The sequence below is a fragment of the Macaca fascicularis genome, chromosome 17, assembly GCF_037993035.2.
Source record: "Macaca fascicularis isolate 582-1 chromosome 17, T2T-MFA8v1.1".
NCBI lineage: Eukaryota > Metazoa > Chordata > Mammalia > Primates > Cercopithecidae > Macaca > Macaca fascicularis.
The window spans coordinates 86,809,234-86,829,597 of record NC_088391.1 but is presented as its reverse complement, the minus strand read 5'-3'; the positions used below and the strand labels follow the sequence as shown (position 1 = coordinate 86,829,597).

The 20,364-nt window shown below is 36.4% G+C and overlaps 1 protein-coding gene across 13 annotated transcripts in view; it reads left to right on the top strand.

Moving 5' to 3' along the window:
• Window positions 1-20,364, top strand: part of UGGT2 (UDP-glucose glycoprotein glucosyltransferase 2) — a 247,137-nt gene that overhangs the window by 146,525 nt on the left and 80,248 nt on the right. For 11 of the 13 annotated variants that reach the window (XR_006693655.3, XR_012426465.1, XR_012426463.1 and 8 more), the window contains 6 exons: window positions 62-157; window positions 3,761-3,863; window positions 6,792-6,871; window positions 10,715-10,904; window positions 17,817-17,975; window positions 18,311-18,396. Coding sequence is in view for 6 of the 13 variants with exons in the window: in XM_045377273.2 (XP_045233208.2) it covers window positions 62-157; window positions 3,761-3,863; window positions 6,792-6,871; window positions 10,715-10,904; window positions 17,817-17,975; window positions 18,311-18,396 (714 nt within the window). In the remaining 7 variants the exon portion in view is untranslated. Of the gene's footprint in view, window positions 1-61; window positions 158-1,716; window positions 1,815-3,760; window positions 3,864-6,791; window positions 6,872-9,932; window positions 10,116-10,714; window positions 10,905-17,816; window positions 17,976-18,310; window positions 18,397-20,364 lie in introns of those variants that run through there. The other 2 variants (XR_012426466.1, XM_074021285.1) reach the window with 2 other exon arrangements.

The window sequence follows — 20,364 nt, the reverse complement described above, 5'->3', positions numbered from 1 at the left end:
CATGAAATATGGAACTTTCTCTTTCCAAAAAACTCATACACTATTTGTCTTGTTTATCTAGCATGAGTGACTTTATTATGAAAGTTGATGCCCTTATGTCCTCTTTGCCTAAGCGTGCATCTCGATATGATGTCACATTTCTTAGGGAGAATCACAGGTAAGAATGTAATCGTATCTGTTTGTGGTTTTTCTGTTAATGCATGCAATTATTTCCATTTGTTTTCGTATCATGGTAAAATTTAAGGTAGAACTAAAAGTAATTTATTAGGGAATAAATGTACTTGACAGCATTAGGAAGATAAATTCTAGTTAGTTATATATTCTAGTAAATAAAGGGTAATATATATGGAGAGAGAGGATACGAAATTTCAAGTAAGTTAAGCATAGTATAATTTGTCATATTTTTAATATTTTTCATGCTTAAGATCATTTGTAATTTTTGCAGTATCTCAAGATAGTCATAAATAATATTATCTTTATATTTTCAATGTGTAAAGTGACGGAAGAGTCCTGATTAATCAAATGTAGGGTGGCCTCTGTCACAAAGCTAAACACAAAAGCATGAGCAAGAGTTCAGATGAGTGAAGGGAGGGTCCAGGCAAAGCTGAACAGTGTAGGCCCAGCTGCTGCCTCAGGCCAGCAAAGTGAATCAGCAGATCAGCAGCAAGTGTGTGAGCTGCAAAATTGCTGCTGCTGCCTCTCTGTCCTCTAGATCTCCTGAGAATCTCTGTTGTTGCCCACTCAAGCCAGAAACATTCTGGAAAATATGATTTAGCCTGGTCAAGTTGACACATTATAAAGCTGCTGCATGTACCAAGGGTCCAAGGATTTACTCTGTCAGGCTCCTGTGGTAGGATGGAAATAAAAGGCTGTTTAATCACTGTCATATGTGATTTCTATGCCCATATTCTCTATGAGAGTGCCTCGTTAATTGTAAAAGTAACTAAACTGCTTTTTAAAAAAATACTACTACTGAAGATTCCCTGAGCTTATGCAAGTGTCTTACAGTTATCACCTTTAGTAATTTTGTCTAGAAATACCATTTTTTATTTTGTCAAAGAGCATTCTTTCCTATCAAGGGAAATAATAATATTTTATAAATACGGTTAAATTTATATGTAAATTTCTATATTAAAGTCACACTCTGTTATCGAATTTTAGAAAATGTCAGTGAACCTTTGGAAATTGATAATTAGGATAATACAGTAGGCCACAGTGATGGGCAAATACTTCAGGTCACTTTACATTTGAATTTATGAATTATCAGTATTATTTCCATAGTTATGTCTGTATATTATTTCATGAGCATATGCGCATATACTTCTATAATCACATAAAAATATTTATTCACAGCTTTTTAGAGAGAGAGATGTGTGTGTATCAATATATATGTTTAAACACAGCATTGTATCTTTGCCATTCTGCTTCTATGTATATAGGGAGTTATTTTATAATTAAATATGTTAAAACACTTGTTATAAATCTGTTATTTCTGTATTGATATGTTTGATCTTAATTCCAACTTTTAAAATTTAAGTTGGCTTATAAGAAAATTTAAATTTGAGAAGGTAACTTAAATTAGAAGGTTTGCAAAAGGAGAAAGAAAAAAGTAGGAGTAAATTGAAATATGGAATAAAGTGAAAAATGAGAAAAAACAATTATATTTTTTCCCCAGCCCTGAAAGATCTCTATATTAGCCTATTCCCTTCCATTTAGACTGTGTGGATTTGCCATTCTCCTAACATCTTAGACAAAGGCAAAAACAGCGATCCTAACTACTCCCCCCGTCATCCCAGGAACTTATATCATTAAATGTAAGTTGTGTGAGAAACTATGAGGTCTTGAAGGAAGCCTTGCAGGCTGTGGCAGTAGTGACCCTCCTGCCGTGAGCATACCATGAATTTGGCTCTAAGTTATCCAGTTTATACAGTTCCTCAGTTCACAAGAGGAAAACAAACTAGATATTCAGGTGAAATGTAAGTATTCTTAGAAGAGAGAGGACAAAGGAATTTCTCCGAGGAGCCTTTATAAAGAGGATGCTATATGATGCACAGTGTTTTCAATATTCTTAAAATAGATTACTTGACCTATTTTATGGAAAGGTTAACAGTATCATAACAAAATTCAACTCAGAGTTTTCTATTGCAACAGCCTGTTTGAAATGTGTTCAGTATACCTGTAAGAGTTGATAAACTGTATATACCTAAGCAGTTCTTCACCCTTTTTTTTTTCTGACCTGGGCTTTAATAATTAAATGACTGTCAGTGTGCTTGACAGTGCTCTTCCTGGCTAATGACATGGAGTGTATCAATAGTTTTTTGGCAATTGAGTACAAATCTGTTACCTTAAATAGGTGGTCGTTAGGATGTTGTTGTTAATACTGCATGAGAAAAAGGATGTTCTGTTCCATTCTTGGGTTAGTCAGTGTAATACCTACTAGTGGGCTCGGGACTGTCCAGTACATATATAATCAGATGGTGGGGACTATGGAATTCTGCTTCATACAACTTCATAGAATTAGCAGTAGTCTGGGAGAAAAAAAGCAGCAAACACATGCATACTGAAGCCATGATAACATCTCTTAAGGCATACCTAAAATGACCAGTTTTGAGTGGTGTTACAAAGTAGGATAGTAATTTGTAAAATTTTCACCAAGGTAACTACAGGAAGCAACAACTGTCGAGAGTCAGTTTAATAGCAGAACATCTGATCTGTGGCTCTTACATCTAGCAATAATTATCCATTAAGGTCTGTTGTCTGACTATGCCCCTCTTATTTTAACATAACTAAATGATGTCAACTGCATAGAAAAATGTTTTGCAGTTTTCTATTCAGATGACCCATATTTGAAGTAACTATATTAGCTTTTTAAAAATTGCTGAGCAATTAATCCCCTCACTGCAGAAAGCCTTTTCCTACCAAAGAAACTAATATTCCTGTAACTACATGTGCACCTCTTGATTTGCTAACTTTTTTCCTTTGTAATAGTAAAATGTATAATTAATTCATCCTACATCTGAGAAAAAATATTTCCTACATGATTATAGTGTTAAAACAGTAATGCAGTAGAATATTCTCTGCTTTTAATCAAATATACACCATTAACTTTTTGTTACATTAAATATAGAATTGACTGTCTCCCTCTGGCCTATTCTGTACTTTTAATCATTTTCTCATTTCCCTTTAAAAAATTAGTCCATCTTCTAATTTAGAACTTATATTGGTGAAAGACAAAAACGGATAGGACAGAGGGAATGAGGTGAGGAGAGGAAGACTGGGATCAAAATAAAGGATGATTAATTTGGATATTTTTGTTCCTGAACTTACCTGTTACAGTATATTGATTTTTTGAAATACTAAATTTAATAAAGTAGAATAGTTAATTTTATTCCAAAAAATCTGAAGAAATATATTCCACTAACACGAAAACATCTTGGCTTTATTTTTTAAATTGTACAACCCATCAGAATTTTGAGGGCCTAAAATTATCAGAGTTTTTACACTAATGGGACCATTCTTTGAAAGGCTTTTAAAAAATTGCTTCATTCATAAAATCTTACTTCATTTTCTCTCATTCTTTTCAGTTTTGTAATTTGTTGAAAACAGATTTTCAAATTTGCATTGTGTGAAATAACCAGTATTTTACAATTTTAGTGAGAAAGAAAATAATTTATAAGAATTATATAGCTGAGATCATGATTAATTAGTTGTTTGTATAAACTTAACTCATCATCTTTCATCTTATTTTCTATTTTCTTAGTGTTATAAAGATGAATCCTCAAGAGAATGATACGTTCTTCCATGTCATCGCTATTGTTGATCCATTGACAAGAGAAGCACAGAAAATGGCACAATTATTGGTTGTAAGATAATATAAATTAGACTAAATATTTTTGTTTTTAAATTCATAATTTTTTCAAGTCTATTTTCAAGTATAATCAGCTGTTTGTGCTCTTGATTCTTCACCATTTTAATAGTGTCGTATTTCAATGCAGAAAATGAAATGATGGAGCTGTGCACAGGGTGTTGTTAGGACTGTGCTGAGGTTAGGTGGTGTTGTAAACTGCATTGTATTCCCCACAAAATTCATATTTCAACACATGAAACAGGTTTCAGTGAACTTGAAGCCCTAACCCCCAATGTGACACTCTCTGGAAATAGGGCTTTAAGGGGATCATTAAGGTTAACTGAGGTCATATGGGTGAGACCCTAATCCAATAGGATTGGTGGCCTTAAAAGAAGATGAAGAGAGGGAGACTTCGCAAAGAAGAGGTTATTTGAGCACACAGTGACATGTTAGCCACGTGCAAACTAGAAAGAGAGCTCTCCCCAGAAAACAAATCAGCTAGCATCTTGATCTTGGAATTCCCAGCTTCCAGAACTGTGAGAAAATACATTTCTGTTGTTTAAACCACTCCATCTGTGGTATTTTGTTATGTTAGCCTCAGAAGACTAATGCAGGTGTCTTTCATGTGTTGTGAAGTGTGGCTTTTGGAGAAGCTGAAGCTTAAGCTTAAGTGGATAAAACTTGGCTAACGTTATTTATTGTACTTTCCAAACAAGTGAAGCTGAGGAAAGGGGAAACATGGAGTTTGTATTCTATAGGTTTGGCCACTGTAACAAAGGCCAAAATAACACTACTTTCAAGACTGAGGTTTCTTTCCTTCATCTCCCGGTCTAAGTGTAGGCTGCCTTGGGGTTGCTAAAGCAGCTACACAGTGTGAGGGACTCAGGCACTGCCTGTGCCATTGTTGAGCAGTCACGAAGCACCTAAGATCACCAGTCAGGCCCTAACATCATCTCTGCACTTCTGCCAGCAGGAAGGGGAGAATAAGAACACAACCCCCAAGTTAGATGTATACTGTCCTATCACTTCTCACTGACCAGAAGGCCCCCAGGCTGGCTACACTGAATGACAAGGGAGGCTGGAAACTATGGCCACAAGTCCTGCATAAACCTGGAAATTCTAGACGAAATGAATGTGAAGAGACAGGTATCAGTCTCCAAAAGGACTTATGTGGCTTACTGTTTTACTTAGCACCACTTTCAAACATTCAAATTAGAATGCAGCTTTCAGTAGTTAAATTTGAATAAGCTAGTTCCATTAGAAGGCTGTATGTTTTTCTAGTGATATCGAAAATTTTACAAACTATTTGTCCTTTGGTAGTTGACTTCACTTTTGGAACAGGCAAAAGTAATTAGATAATGAGTCTGGTGAAAATGTAAGTGATCAAGCCATATGATTCTGCTGTATATTGAAATTTCAAAATGCAATTTTTTTTTAAGTAGTGCGTGCTGTCAAATCTCATTGGAAAATGAGATTTTATTAGTGGAGACAAATAATTTTGGAAAGACTTTGTCATTCTAGCTGTTCACTTTATGAAACGAGTAGGACAAACTTAATCCCATAACTGATTTACCTATTTGTTCTTTTAGCATTGGTTATACCTTTAAATTTATATGTCTTGAAATATACTATTCAGGTTATTCTTTAGAAAGCAATCACATCTGAAAGGAGTGGAGCTAGTATGATGCTTTTTAGTATGCAAAATCTCTATTCCTATGGAGAGCCATTATTCACAAAAAAGCATATTAGTTAAATTTGAAAAATTTTTATATAAAAGTAGAATTTAGGAGTAAGAAATGTGCAATTAGCCAAAGCAGGAAGATCACTTGAGAAATTGAAGACCAGCCTGGGCAACATAGCAAGACCCTGTCTCTAAAAAAAATAAATAAATAAGTCAAACATGATGCTGTGTACTTGTAGTTGTAGTTACTACTCAGGATGCTGAGGTGGGAGAATTGGTTGAGCCTAGGGATTTGAAGTTAACAGTGACCCATGATCACACCACTGCAGTCTATCCTTGGCAACAGAGCAAAACTATGTCTCGAAAGAAAGGAAGAGAGAGAGAGAGAATGAGAATGAGAGAGAAAGAAAGAGGAAATTATACAGAGATATAAAATATGGAATTGCATTCTAGTTTCCATCATTGGTAATAATAATGTACTTTATTTCTGAGTAACTTTATTTCTTAATTTATAACAGGATAATTTATTGGAAGAAATGGATAATTTCTCATCTAACACTTGAGAAAAACAGTGGTTCAGTGACCTCCAGAGTAGCAAATATGATGAGTGATAGAATAAGAATTGAAACTCAAATCTCTGTAATCCTTAGTCTTTATGTTCTAATTTCTCATCAAGCCTGTATTCTTTCTGTTACATGTATCTGTTTTGTTACTTCTCCCTTTACCTATATCCTTTGTTAGCTAATAGCTTTCGAATCTTCACTGACATGTTGCCTATGTGGAGATGGGGACTATCAAAATTAGTAATTCTTGCTCTACTTCTTATGATCCAGGGAAATGAAAAGAAAGTATTTATTTGTAGGTAGCCAAGAACTTCCGAATTCCAAAAGAATCAGGATACTGCCAATGTTGTTGTAAGGTCACCACTTTGTATTTGCAGATCAAGGTTCTAGTATACTAAGGAAATTTAGATACTATGAAAAAAAGTCACTTTAGGCAAAGGGCAAGCAACATAATCCTGGGACATTGAAATCAACTGTTGGGATTAAAATCTTGCCTCTGCTGTGAGTTACTGTGTGACCTTGAGCACATTAATCTCTCTGTACCTAAACTGCAAAAGCACTATTTCAGCAGGGCATTATAAGGATGAAGTGAGATAATGAACATAAAGTTTTAATATAGTACCTGGTACATAGTAAATGCATAACAAATATTAGCTATTAATATTATTTAATATCAAACCTGAGAATTTCTTTCCAATAGGTACTTGGCAAGATTATCAACATGAAGATAAAGTTGTTCATGAACTGTAGGGGCAGGCTTTCAGAAGCCCCTTTAGAGAGGTGAGTCTGAATGAACAAAATTTCATTTTGAAAAATTTGTAAATGCTGAGAAGAAAAAAAGAATCATTGTTACTGAATCTTTTTTTTTGTTTTCTTCACAAGATGCTTCACAGAAATAAGTCAGAAGGTCAGACTGTTTGTTAACCTTAACTGACATAAAATTGATAGAAAAATTAAAATAACCTAATTCAGTAAAGTGATCTGACCTAATTACAGAATTTGTATGGATTTGTATTTATTCATAGGCATTTTTGGAAATGTGATTGAGGAATACCTATTTAGAAATATATCAGTGGAGGCCGGGCACGGTGGCTCAAGCCTGTAATCCCAGCACTTTGGGAGGCTGAGATGGGCGGATCATGAGGTCAGGAGATCGAGACCATCCTGGCTAACCCAGTGAACCCCCGTCTAGGCCGGGCGCGGTGGCTCAAGCCTGTAATCCCAGCACTTTGGGAGGCCGAGGCGGGCGGATCACGAGGTCAGGAGATCGAAACCATCCTGGCTAACACGGTGAAACCCCGTCTCTATTAAGAAATACAAAAAACTAGCCGGGCGAGGTGGCGGACGCCTGTAGTCCCAGCTACTCGGGAGGCTGAGGCCGGAGAATGGCGTGAACCCGGGAGGCGGAGCTTGCAGTGAGCTGAGATCCGGCCACTGCACTCCAGCCTGGGCGACAGAGCAAGACTCTGTCTCAAAAAAAAAAAAAAAAAAAAAGAAACCCCGTCTCTACTAAAAATACAAAAAACTAGCCGGGCGAGGTGGCAGGCGCCTGTAGTCCCAGCTACTCAGGAGGCTGAGGCAGGAGAATGGTGTGAACCCGGGAGGCGGAGCTTGCAATGAGCTGAGATCCGGCCACTGCACTCCAGCCTGGGCGACAGAGCGAGACTCCGTCTCAAAAAAAAAAAAAAAAAAAAGAAATATATCAATGGGAAATAAGGTGGAATTAAACCATTTTTGGTTTATCATAATTACCAAAATGATCTTTATTATATCATCACATTTACTATTTGGGGGTATTAGGATACAATTAGTTTAGAATAACCTGCCAGAGATATAAAAAAACATTGTTTATAATTATATACAAATATTCCTCATTAACACCCCTGTGTTGAAATAACATTCTCTCTCAAGAGGGGACAAAAATATACCCATTCTCTTCTTTTTGGATCATAATCACTGTCATTGTGAGCCATTCTTATTGATAGGAATATTCAATTCTCCTTCATGTGTCATTGGGCAGAAAACAGGGTATGTACCATTGCACTAGTGTAGCTTTTTAAGACTTGTTAATGTGCTCATCTCTGTAGTATTTAATTATGTAATTCTAAAAAAAGTATGCATACACATACAAGATAGAAAGGTAGCATTCTGTTCATTCCTTGTTTACTTTTCAAATTGTATTTGTTACAACTGACATACTGTAGATGTTGCCTTGAGCAGAACTTTTTTTTTTTTTTTTTTTTTTTTTTTTGGAGACAGGTTTTCACTCCCATTGCCCGGGCTGGGGCACCATCACAGCTCACTGCAGCCTCGACTTCTCAGGCTCAGGTGATTCTCCCACCTCAGCCTCCTGAGTAACTGGGACAACAGGTGTGTGCTACCACGCACAGTTTTGTGGTTTTTTGATTTTTGTTTTTGTATTTTTGTAGAGACGGGGTCTTGCCATGTTCTCCAGGCTGGTCTTGAACTCCTGGACTCAAGAGATACACCTGCCTTGTCCTCTCAAAATGCTGGCATTATAGGCATGAGCCACTGTGCCCAGCCAGAGCAGACATTTTAAACCTAAGTATTTTTAATAGTTGGAAAGCAATAAAATGGAAAATGTGGGAAATTTAAGTGAAAGTTTAGGACTTATTCATTGTCCCTCAAGACTCTTGTCCATATATCTCATTCAGTTTTTATGCTTCTCATGTGTCTTTTGTATTTTAAATTTTATGGCATGGCTTTTTACATCTGAACAAAAACTTTAAACTTTTTAGCTACTAATTGAAAGGTTTGTTAGTTCCATGAGTACAGAATTTTTATTCACAGGAGTAGGGATCCTCTCTGTAAAACATCACATTATATAATAAAGAATAGGATTATTGAACATATAAGCAAGCATAATCTACTGGGAGGGAAAGAATTGACTTTTCTAGATGAAATAATGTACTGGAGTAAACAGTTATTTTTTTAACTAGTAGTTCAACAGAATCTTATTAACTCAGTAGCATATATCAAGCAATCTAGCGTACACATTTATTCCCAGTCCTTTCCTTTTAGTAAATTTATTCTTCTCAGAGATGAGACAGGTTAAGGGCAGGAATCCCCTCAACTCCTTACTCTTAACTGCTATACTTCCTCAGCCTTCCTGTACTGTAGGAAAAGAATGAGGCATCTTTCTTCTTTTTTAGGTAAACATTCCCTCTCTGTTTTGATCTCATGCTTTCCTGTTTGTTCTGGATCCTTGGTATGTCACATATTCTCTCTTTTGGATCTTTAGTCTCTATACTAGCTTTTTTCTTTCAGTTCTTACAGTTATTCAATTTGTTAAAAAGTTGCTCCCTTAACTTTCTCTCCTCTAGAGTCCTTTTTTTTCCCTCTTCTTCATTCCTTCTTATCTAAATTTCTTCAAAGAATGGTCACATTCTGTCTTCATGTCTCATTCACTGTACCTTCCACTGCAGTTCCTCTTTAACTTCCTCTTTGCCACTGAAATTGTATTTACTAAGTCACAGAGAAATTGTTACTTACAACATTCACAGAATACTTTTTCTTTGATATTTCCACTGCAGCAAGAATTTGTTTTGTACATTTACTTCATGACTGTATTCTCTCCTGTTTCTCCTCTTTTTATTTTCTTTGTCTATCTGCATAACATGGCTCCCAGTGATCACCACTGCCTGGGACTCACACTGTAAGTTCTCCTGGAGCGAGGGCTGGACCTAGTGATTTGGCTCTCATAAAACAATATGGCGAAAGTGATGGAATTTCCCTTCTGCAGTTAGGTTATGAAAGACTGTGACTTTTGTCTTGCTGACGTTCTCTCTCTGTGGCTCTTCTGTGTGCTTCTCTTTTGAAGCATGTTGGAGATGCCTTTTTGGGAAGTAACTGCGAGCAGTCTGCAGACAACTACCAGCAAGGAACTGCGGTCCTCATTCAGACAACCCTTGAGGAACTAGATGAACCTGGAAGTAGATCCTACCCTTGTTGAGCCTTGAGAGAACTACAGCACAGCTGACACCTTGACTGCAGTCTCAAAATAGTAAAAGCCACTAGCCTTGATAGCATAACATAATAATTCTTGTGCACAATATTGAAGGATGAGGTTAAAATACAGCAAAAGTGAAGTTAAGTCTAAAAGTGCTATTAAGCGGTTGCTTTCAACTTAATCCTGTTTGTTTTTAGTTGAGCTTTTAAAAGTGGTGCTAGAATTTCAGCTTGAATTTCACTTGTTTCCTATCATTTCTCTTCATATTATTGGTGGTGGTAAAAGTTAATAAAATAGCTGAAAAATAGACCACTGTCAGATTTGAAGGAGGATGCATACAAATCGTAATACAATAACAGATCATAAACTACTAGAACCTGCATAAGTCAGGTATATCTTAGAGGGATTCTAATCATGTTCATTAAGGAATAGTTAACAATGGTAGACAATATTCATAGACTTAGATAGTAGTGTCAACAAAATAATGATTGTCTATTTCTTATAAGCATTAACTCTTCTGCAGTATAGTGTGTTTTAGTCTTTTTGTTTGTAGACTTCTGGTCAGATCATTAAGCCATTTTCAATTTTAAAAATATTTTAGAAGAAAAATCTCAGTTTTGGTCACATTATGTATTTTTATGTTTTATTAACAGCTTTTACCGTTTTGTTCTGGAACCAGAACTGATGTCAGGGGCTAATGACGTTTCTTCTCTGGGACCGGTGGCAAAATTTTTGGATATTCCTGAATCACCCCTCCTAACCCTCAACATGATTACTCCAGAAGGCTGGTTGGTTGAAACAGTACACAGCAACTGTGACCTTGATAATATTCACTTAAAGGATGTAAGTTATTGTGTATAGTCATATAAAGAGAGAGAAACAGGATAAATTCTTATCAGCTATTACAATTGTAGCAAGTGAGCGATCATACTATGAATGTTTACCAGAATATTCTTTTTTATATTCTAGGTCCTGATCCAGTCTTTCTTTTGATTTTTAGGTTTTTCTCATTTCCAAATTCAGCTTCTCTGGTTTTCCAAGTTCCTAGGTGTCTTTACCTTTTTTCTTTCTTTCTTTTTGCCTCAGACTACTTACTTACAAAGATACTTCTCTAAGATGAGCAATGTCAAAAATATGGAGAGAAACACTTGGCAGCTTAGTACAACACCATTAAGTACTTATTTTGCTCTTGAAGTTTAGTTTTTAACTCAGAGAGCAAATTTCACACAAAACTGTTTCATTGTTGTTGGTTTTGTTTTTTTTGTTTGTTTGCTTTTGTTTGTTTTTTGTTTTTTTGTTTTGCCTCATAGCTCATAGCCAGAGAAAGTAGTCCTAACTAGATTAGGGTAGAAAGTAGGAAACAAAATTTGCGGTATACTGCAGGCCAGGTATACCTCCTTCTCATCACCCCCTATATGACCCTTGTCTAGTGAGTAGTCAGAATTCTCTGCCTCAGCTGTTGTGATTCACAGCACAGAAAGAAAGTACTAAACTGAGTCTTTTAAACATTGAATTTAGAATGAGAAAAGGAATTCAGAAACCACAAAAAAGGGAAGCATTTTAGAAGAATTTAAGATATGTGTGTTGGTCTGTTTTCACACTAGTATAAAGAACTGTCTGAGACTGGGTAATTTAAGAAGAAAAGAGGCTTAATTAACTCATAGTTTCGCATGGCTAGGGAGGCAGGCCTCCAGAAACAATCATGGCATCATGGTGGAAGGGGAAGCCAGGCCCCGCTCACGTGACAGCAGGAGTGTGAGGGGAGTGCCACACACTTTTACATTATCAGACCTCATGAGTACTCACTACCATGAGAACAGCAAGGGGGAAATTGCCCCCATGATCCAGTCACTTCCCACCAAGCCCCTCCCCTGACACGTGGGGATTACAGTTAGATGTGAGATCTGGGTGGGTACACAGAGCCAAACCATATCACTTGGTATCCAGAAAATGAGGAAAAAATACTTCCTTCTCCTCATTGTCATCCCTCTGACCTATTTCCAACTCTTTGTGTCTGATACCTCCTATAGAATATAGCCATTGCCCTGACCGAAGCATAAACATTTACCCGTAATAATTTGGTTAAGATTGTTTATAATGTTTATGTCTCATGCTTATGCATTACCTTTTGCCTAAAGATTTTCCTTCTAGGAAATTTTATTGTGATCCACTCGTGTGTGGATTCTGTGGGATCCTAAATCACTTTTCTGTAACATACTCCCCATCACTCCCAGCTGAACCCACCTAAAAACCTAAACTCAGTCATAACCATCTTCTAATATCAGTCCTTCAAATTTAGAGAAAAAGCAGCAAACTAATATCATTAATGAGAAAAAGTTAACAAATGAATCTTACAAGAAGTGAAAAAAAAAATTGCTGTTTTTTCCATCATCAGTCAGATCTCTTAACAGAGTCTGGAATTCTTCATAAAGAGAGTGCGGCAATATACTCAATAAGGTAACTTTTAAACACCCTATCCAAAAGTGGGAAGTGTTTGTAGTGGGAGAAATTAGTACAGCTTAGGAAAGATTTTAAATTGTCTGCTGGTGAAAATTTCAGCAGCTATTCAACAGCCGATGGAGATTAACTAAAACTTTTTTTTGTAGTGAGTGTCAAATCTAATAGCGTCTTTTTAGAAGGTGTTCAGATGAACACTAGCTCTGACTCTGAAGTTAGAAGACTAGGATGAAGGAAAATTTCCTGTGTTTTCATAGTTTAGGTGAATAAACAAAAGGAGATTATAAATTCTAGCATCTGTAAACGTTAGCTACACCTCAGGCTCATCTTTTTCATTGTGTGCTATACATACTTAAAATATTCTGCAACCATCCTGGAAAAATAACAAAGGCATTTGGTATAGTAGAAAGGATTTTTAGACAAAGGGGAAAAGTGTGTACACCCTGGCAAAAATGAGACTAACAATGAGATATTTACCACCATATACTAACTTGTGCAAATAATCCTGGTTACACCTAATTCCCAAACACTATACAAACACCTGGAAAAACTTGATCTTGGAAAATTTTCCCTTGGCAAGACTTTGTTCACATGATTGTCACTACATTGACATTATTGCACAACCAGCATTAATTCCATAATTAAAGGTGACAAAAATGATTAAGAAAGCTAGGCCAGGCACGGTGGCTCACACCTGTAATCCCAGCACTTTGGGAGGCCAAGGCGGGTGGATCATGAGGTCAGGGGTTTGAGACCAGCCTGACCAACATAGTGAAGCCCCGTTTCTACTAAAAATACAAAAATTAGCCAGGCATAGTGGTGCACGCCTATAATTCCAGCTACTCAGGAGGCTGAGCAGGAGAATTACTTGAATCCGGGAAGTGGAGGTTACAGTGAGCCAAGATTGTGCCACAGCACTCCAGCCTGGGTGACAGAGCAAGATTCTGTCTCAAAAAAAAAAAAAAAAAGCTAAAAGTGAGACAGTTACTTTTACCTGGAGTTCAGATGTGTTGCTATTCTCAGCAATTATTGTTAGAACTGCATCCAAAGACTCTCTAATTATATTTTATCACAGCATATGTCTGAAAGATATCAAAACACCTGAAACAACAATGGTGCTTACCAAGGGAAGAGAAGATGCAAAAAATAAAAGATTGCTAACAGGAAATAGGATGTGACTCTGTTAAAAAGAATTCACAGAAAAATGCATTAACCCCTCTGAAACATAAATAATTTTGATATCTGTTTTATTGATATTTATTGATATATTCATTACAAATATAATTGTGAAAGAATCTCTGTTTGCCAGAGATATGGTATAGATCCTAAATAATGCTATATTATAAATTAGATGAACACAGTTCATCTTAGGCTCAGTTTATTCTCTCAGTGCATAATATATGAAATTTATATCTCTCATCGTCAAACGCTTAAAAAATTTGGGAAAAGGTCACATTTGCAGTGAAGAGTTCTGTCCCTTCTGCAAAACTTAGAAATTTAAACCAAACCTTAACTAACTTGGAAATCTATATATCAGAATAGTTGTACTTTAGAAGTCTCCCTTAATCCACAAGGAGTTTGTTCTAAGATACCCCGACCCACTCAGTGGATACCTGAAAACACACAGAGTACCTAACCTTATATACATTGTTTTGTTTTGTTTGTTTTGTTTTGAGACAGAGGCTTGCTCTTTGTCACCCAGACTGGAGTGCAGTGGTGCGATCTCAGCTCACTGCAAGCTCCGCCTCCCGGGTTCGCGCCATTTTCCTGCCTCAGCTGCCGTCCCCTGCCCCGCCCGGTAGCTGGGACTGCAGGCGCCCACCACCACACGCGGCTTATTCTTTGTATTTTTAGTAGAGACCACCGTGTGAGCTGGGATAGTCTTGATCTCCTGACCTCGTGATGCACCCACCTCAGCCTCCCAAAGTGCTAGGATTACAGTCGTGAACCACTGCGCCTGGCCATGTTTTGTTTTTTTTATATACATAACTACCTATGATAAGATTTAATTCGTAAATTAGGCACAGTAGAGATTAACCTTAATAACTAATAATAAATAGAACAATTATAAAAGTAGGTCATCATCCTCTTGTGCTTTGGGGTCACTAAGTGAAATAAGGGTCCCTTGAACACAAGCACTGTCATGCAAGATTTTATTACAATACTCAGTGCACAGTTTAAAACTTATGAGTTGTTTATTTCTGGAATTTTTCACGTATTTTTGGACCATGGTTGACTGAGGGTAACTGAAACTGTACAAAGAGAAACCACAGATAAAGGAAGACTACTGTACCTTATATGCCTCAAGCCACCTAATTATCTAAAACGAATTCCTTACTTTAACTCTTTCTTGGATTTTTGCCCAGAGTCCTGAATAGTTTCTTAAAGTTCAGACTGCACTAAAGTCATTAAGTTCAGCCTTCACATGCCTTAAGATAAGATTCAAGAATAAGCTGTACTGTCATTTATCCATCTCCACTATCAGATAGCTTGTCAGAGTTCAGATCACAGATCAAGATATGTGTTATGGCTTTGCTGTTAATAACTTGGGAAAATGTGTCTGCAGTTACACAAAATCACATTCAATGGCAACAAAAATACTAGATTAACGTATTTACAGACAATTGTTAACAAACCCAAATGTTAATGTTTATTATTAAACTTAACCTTTTCTTAAAGGAAGACACATAGCTATTCAGCCACAGAAGAACAATACAATTAATATCCTATTAGAAAAATTAATATGTTTCTTGGACACAGGGAGGGGAACATCACAGGCCGGGACTTGTTGCGGGGCGGAGGGGCTAGGGGAAGGAATAGCATTAGGAGAAATACCTAATGTAGATAACAGGTTGATGGGTGCGGCAAACCACCACGACATGTGTATACCTATGTAACAAACCTGCACATTCTGCATATGTACCCCAGAACTTAAAGTATAAAAAAAAGAAAAATTAATACATTTTCAAGGTTATATTTGAAAGGTATTAAATTTATGTCTGTATCAACAATTAATATTTAGAACAGAAAATAAAAATATAAATGGAAGATTGAAACGTAAGTGTCAAAAAAGATCACTAACTTTCATATTTTTGCTAAAAGTGAACTTTGTGGCCAGGTGCGTTGGCTCACACCTATAATCTCAGCACTTTGGGATGCCAAGATCACTTGAAGGCAGGATTCGAGATCAGCCTGGCCAACGTGGTAAAACCCCATCTTTACTAAAACTACAAAAAATTAGCTGGAAGTGGTGGCCTGTTCCTGTAATCCCAGCTACTCGGGAGGCTGAGGTGGGAGAATCGCTTAAGCCTAGGAGATGGATGTTGCAGTGAGCCAAGATCGTGCCACTGTACTCCAGCCTGGGTGACAGAGTGAGACCCTGTCTCAAACAAACAAATAAATAAATGAGTTTTGAAAATAGGAACTAATTTAACTTAAATCACCTCTATGAAAACTTAAAATATTCACTAGAACTCTTTGGAAAAGGAATTGGCTGTGTTTTTATGTTGTGGTTTGAATAAGTCAACAGAATTGAAGTCTGTTATATAAATCTATAGGAACAAGATAAATTTGCACATTAATATATTATAAAATTAAGAAGATACTATTATTCACAAACTGGGTAAGTGTATTTAGACTCTTCCCTAGTACCTAATTTATAATAAAATAATTGAGCTGAGCTTTACAGTCACTTTGGTGTATAGCTTCCTTGTCTATAAAGTGAGGGTGCTGAACTACATGATCTCTACAATCTTTTTCTAATTTTAACATTCTCATATTATTCTGAGACTATCCCATGAAAATCTTTCCAGTCAAGTAAATTGCTGTAAAGACTCTGGATATAGGTTAATAAATTATATAAAGTTCATCCCTAGAATAGTAATTCAACAACAAATTCAGAATTCAGCTAAAGTTGTTGAAACAAATACTGTCTTCAGAGAAGTTACTTAATTTTTGTTCTTAAAACCAGTAAAATAAGAACAGGAATCAAGAAATAAATGCTGTAGACTGGGCACGGTGGCTCACGCCTGTAATCCTAGCACTTTGGGAGGCCGAGGCGGGCGGATCACAAGGTCAGGAGATCAAGACCATCCTGGCTAATACAGTGAAACCGTGTCTCTACTAAAAAAATACAAAAAAATTAGCCAGGTGTGGTGGTGGGCACCTGTAGTCCCAGTTACTTGGGAGGCTGAGGCAGGAGAATAGCGTGAACCCGGGAGGCAGAGCTGGCAGTGAGCTGAGCTGGTGCTACCGCACTCCAGGCTGGGCGAGAGTGGGAGACTCCATCTGAAAAAAAAAAAAAAGAAATGCTATAAACAAATATTGTAATTATTATTTCTGAGATAATTGCAGTCAAGGAAAACAACTATACAATACAGAATATATCCAAGTACTCTATCCTAAACACACTAAACAATAGTGTTGAAAACCTAATATGGTGAAATAAGATTAAATATAGGCAACATCACTGTCTTTAACCTTAACGGAATTCTCAATTTGTGAAAATCACTTACTGTTTGATTTATTTTCATGTTTAGTTATGCTATTCATATGAAGTAGAGAAAAAGCTTTATCTTGAAAATATTTATCATAACATTTGCAACAGAGAAAAATCCAGAAACAACTGGAATGTCCAGCCATTTTAAAAGATGTTCATAGAGACAGAGACATGCTCTTAGAAAACTATGTTTAATGAAAAGGCAGGTTACTTATAAAAAATTTTATGAAGACAAGAAATAGAAATCAGTGTGTTGATGTTTATATTAGTATTTATTCTGTTGAGGTGCATTCTGTTTTTTCTTCTTTCCACTTGGGAAGTGGAAAATTAATTTTTATTAATTTTTTAAAATTAACTTTAAAAATGAATTATATTGATCAATTTATAATTAGTTGATTATAGATATTAATTTTTTTAATTACAGGAAAGCCGATAGATAGTAAGTTAGCTTTCTTGCTAAGTCTGAAGTGGTAGCTTCAGGACAATAGCAAACTGAAGCAGATTCTTTAAGGAATTTCCCATCTAAATCTAATGTTCATATCTTTCCTGCTTGGTTATACTGGTGCATATATCATGAGGTTCTGGTAAAGCTAATGTCATGAAAAAGAAAAAGTTTATCATAAGCTTTTTGTCTTGAAGAAATCAATTCAACTCATAAATTCACTGATGTGTAAAAGACAGACTTGAAGTTACCCACCAAAATACATTGGCCAGTATTAAAATAATCACATTTATTTTTTTCAAAATTTTGTTTTATGAGTTTTGCTAACACCAAAAACAATGACATACTTCCTCCACAGACTGAGAAAACTGTTACAGCAGAATATGAACTAGAATACTTACTCCTCGAAGGACATTGCTTTGATAAAGTGACAGAACAGCCTCCTCGGGGTCTGCAGTTCACACTAGGCACAAAAAATAAACCAGTTGTGGTTGATACAATAGTGATGGCCAATCATGTAAGTATTATTTAATTGATGATATTTAATTTGATGTTTTGGTGAAATTCTCTGTTTTCCTAAGAGTAAAATGAAATAATATTTATTCTGCTGTTGCTGAACAGTTTGCAGAAAACAAAATTAAATCTTTGAATAAGAAACAAAAATGGGGAAAATCATACTTTCGTAATATTCTTTTAACAGGTTATTGTAAAATCTCTTTACTTGGAATTGATTTATAGAATTTATTCATTCTACAGTTAGTAAATACTTTCTTGGATCATTCGTGTATTCATGAACAATTAGATGGTTTTTAGTCGTATTACTCAATGATTATTTTTTTCTCATCTTAAAAGGGGTATTTTCAATTAAAAGCAAACCCAGGTGCTTGGATACTGAGGTTACACCAAGGAAAATCTGAAGATATTTATCAAATAATTGGGTGAGTTATGCGGACTGCTTTTAAATTTTTACACATAAATATGTTTTTAGTGTAATACAACCAAGATCATCAAAACAACAATTAAAATGTTAAGATTGGCCTGGCGCAGTGGCTCAAGTCTATAATCCGAACACTTTGGTAGGCCGAGGCAGGCAGATCACTGGAGGCCAGGAGTTGACCTGCCTGACCAACATGGCAAAACCCTGTCTCTACTAAAAATACAAAAATTTGCGAGGCATGGTGGCATACACCTGTAACTTCAGCTATTTGGGAGACTGAGGCCCAAGAATTGCTTGAACCTGGGAGGCGGAGGTTACAGTGAGCGGAGACCGCACCACTGCACTCCAGCCTGGGACAGAGAGCAAGACTCTGTCTCAACAACAACAACAAAAAAGACATTCCGGTGCTCATACCCATGCAGAAACATCAATTTGAACAACTATGCACTCCACACATGAAACTACCTTAATAAAACCTAAGGAACGAGGTGAGCTATTACAACAGTGCAGTGTAGCACAGAAATAAGAAAGACACATTGAAGAGTGTAGAAAGGATAATTTTACATTACATACATCACTCCTTTCTCAACCTGATTCAGCACAACTGGAAGGAGAGGGAAGTGAGCACCAGACTTTGTCTTGGACCCCAAAACCATGCTCACCCCAATAAAACCCAAAGCCAGGTAGGCCCCATAGCCCCAACTTAATGCTGGTACCAGAAGATTCAGCTGCCAGATCCTGTAGCCCCAAGCTCCAAATCTGCCTGGTAGGTTCAGTTTCCAAGCCTGCCCAACCACGAGGCCTACCCCAGAAGCCCTAAGCTGTTGCCCAGCCCCAATGCCAGGCCAGCACCCACAAATTCAGGCTCTTAGACTTTTCCCTCTGCCAGCATAATTGATATATTGATCATTTAATGACAATATAGTATACGTTATATCTTATGTAACAACACCATTATCCCTGGGTCATATTCAATTTGGAATTGGTTTTTTGCACAAAAATTTTCCTGTTCATCAGTAGAAAGCAGGGATCATCACACTTTTTTGGTAAGGAGCCAAAGTAAGTAATGTTCATTTGAGAGTACGTATGGTCTTTGTCAAAATTGTTTTTTTAACAATCATTTTAAAGTGTAAAGATCATTTTTAGCTTAGGGCTATTAAAAAAATAGACCATAAACCTGATTTGGTTTACTGGCCATAGTTTGCCAACTCTTGATAAAGTCTTTTTTATACCCTTAATAAATATCTCTAGATTTCATTGCTTTCAATAAATACTTATTGAGCATCTTTTATTATACCACACATTGTGCTCAACAAAGATAATATAGGAGGGGTTACTGTATCTTTTTTTCACCACTCTTTCCCTTTTATGCTGTGCCTAGCTTATAGTGTCAGTTAATAAATGTGCTTAATGGCTTATGCACACAGAGCCAGGGATGCTTAGTTCTATGGTAGTGGTGGGTCGGAGGAAGTCAGTATTGACATTAGCGATGATAGAGATGATCTAGAGTACCTCAAGAGAGTTTTGAAGAATTAATAGGAAGTTACTAGTCATACCACAGATGGAACCTTCCAGGTGGTGGGTAGACATGCACATCTCTCATCTAAAACTCTTAGGGCCATATGTGTTTTAGAAGTTTTTAGTTTGGAAAGTTAATACAGTACACATGTCATATATTATGACATATATCCCAGCAGGATCTGAGAAAGCCCTTTATTAAGCATAATTTTTATTGCAGAATGTGTTAATATTCATACTAAAAGGGTTTATGTAAATGACCGAAAAAGAGAATGAAAAGACAATCCACAGACTGGGAGAAAATCTTTGCAAAGCATATGTCTGACAAAGAACTTATATACAGAATATATAAAGACTATCAGAACTCACTATGAGAACAAATAACCAGACAAAAAATGTGCAAAAGGCTTGAACAGACACTCTACCAAAGAATATATATGGATAAGTACAG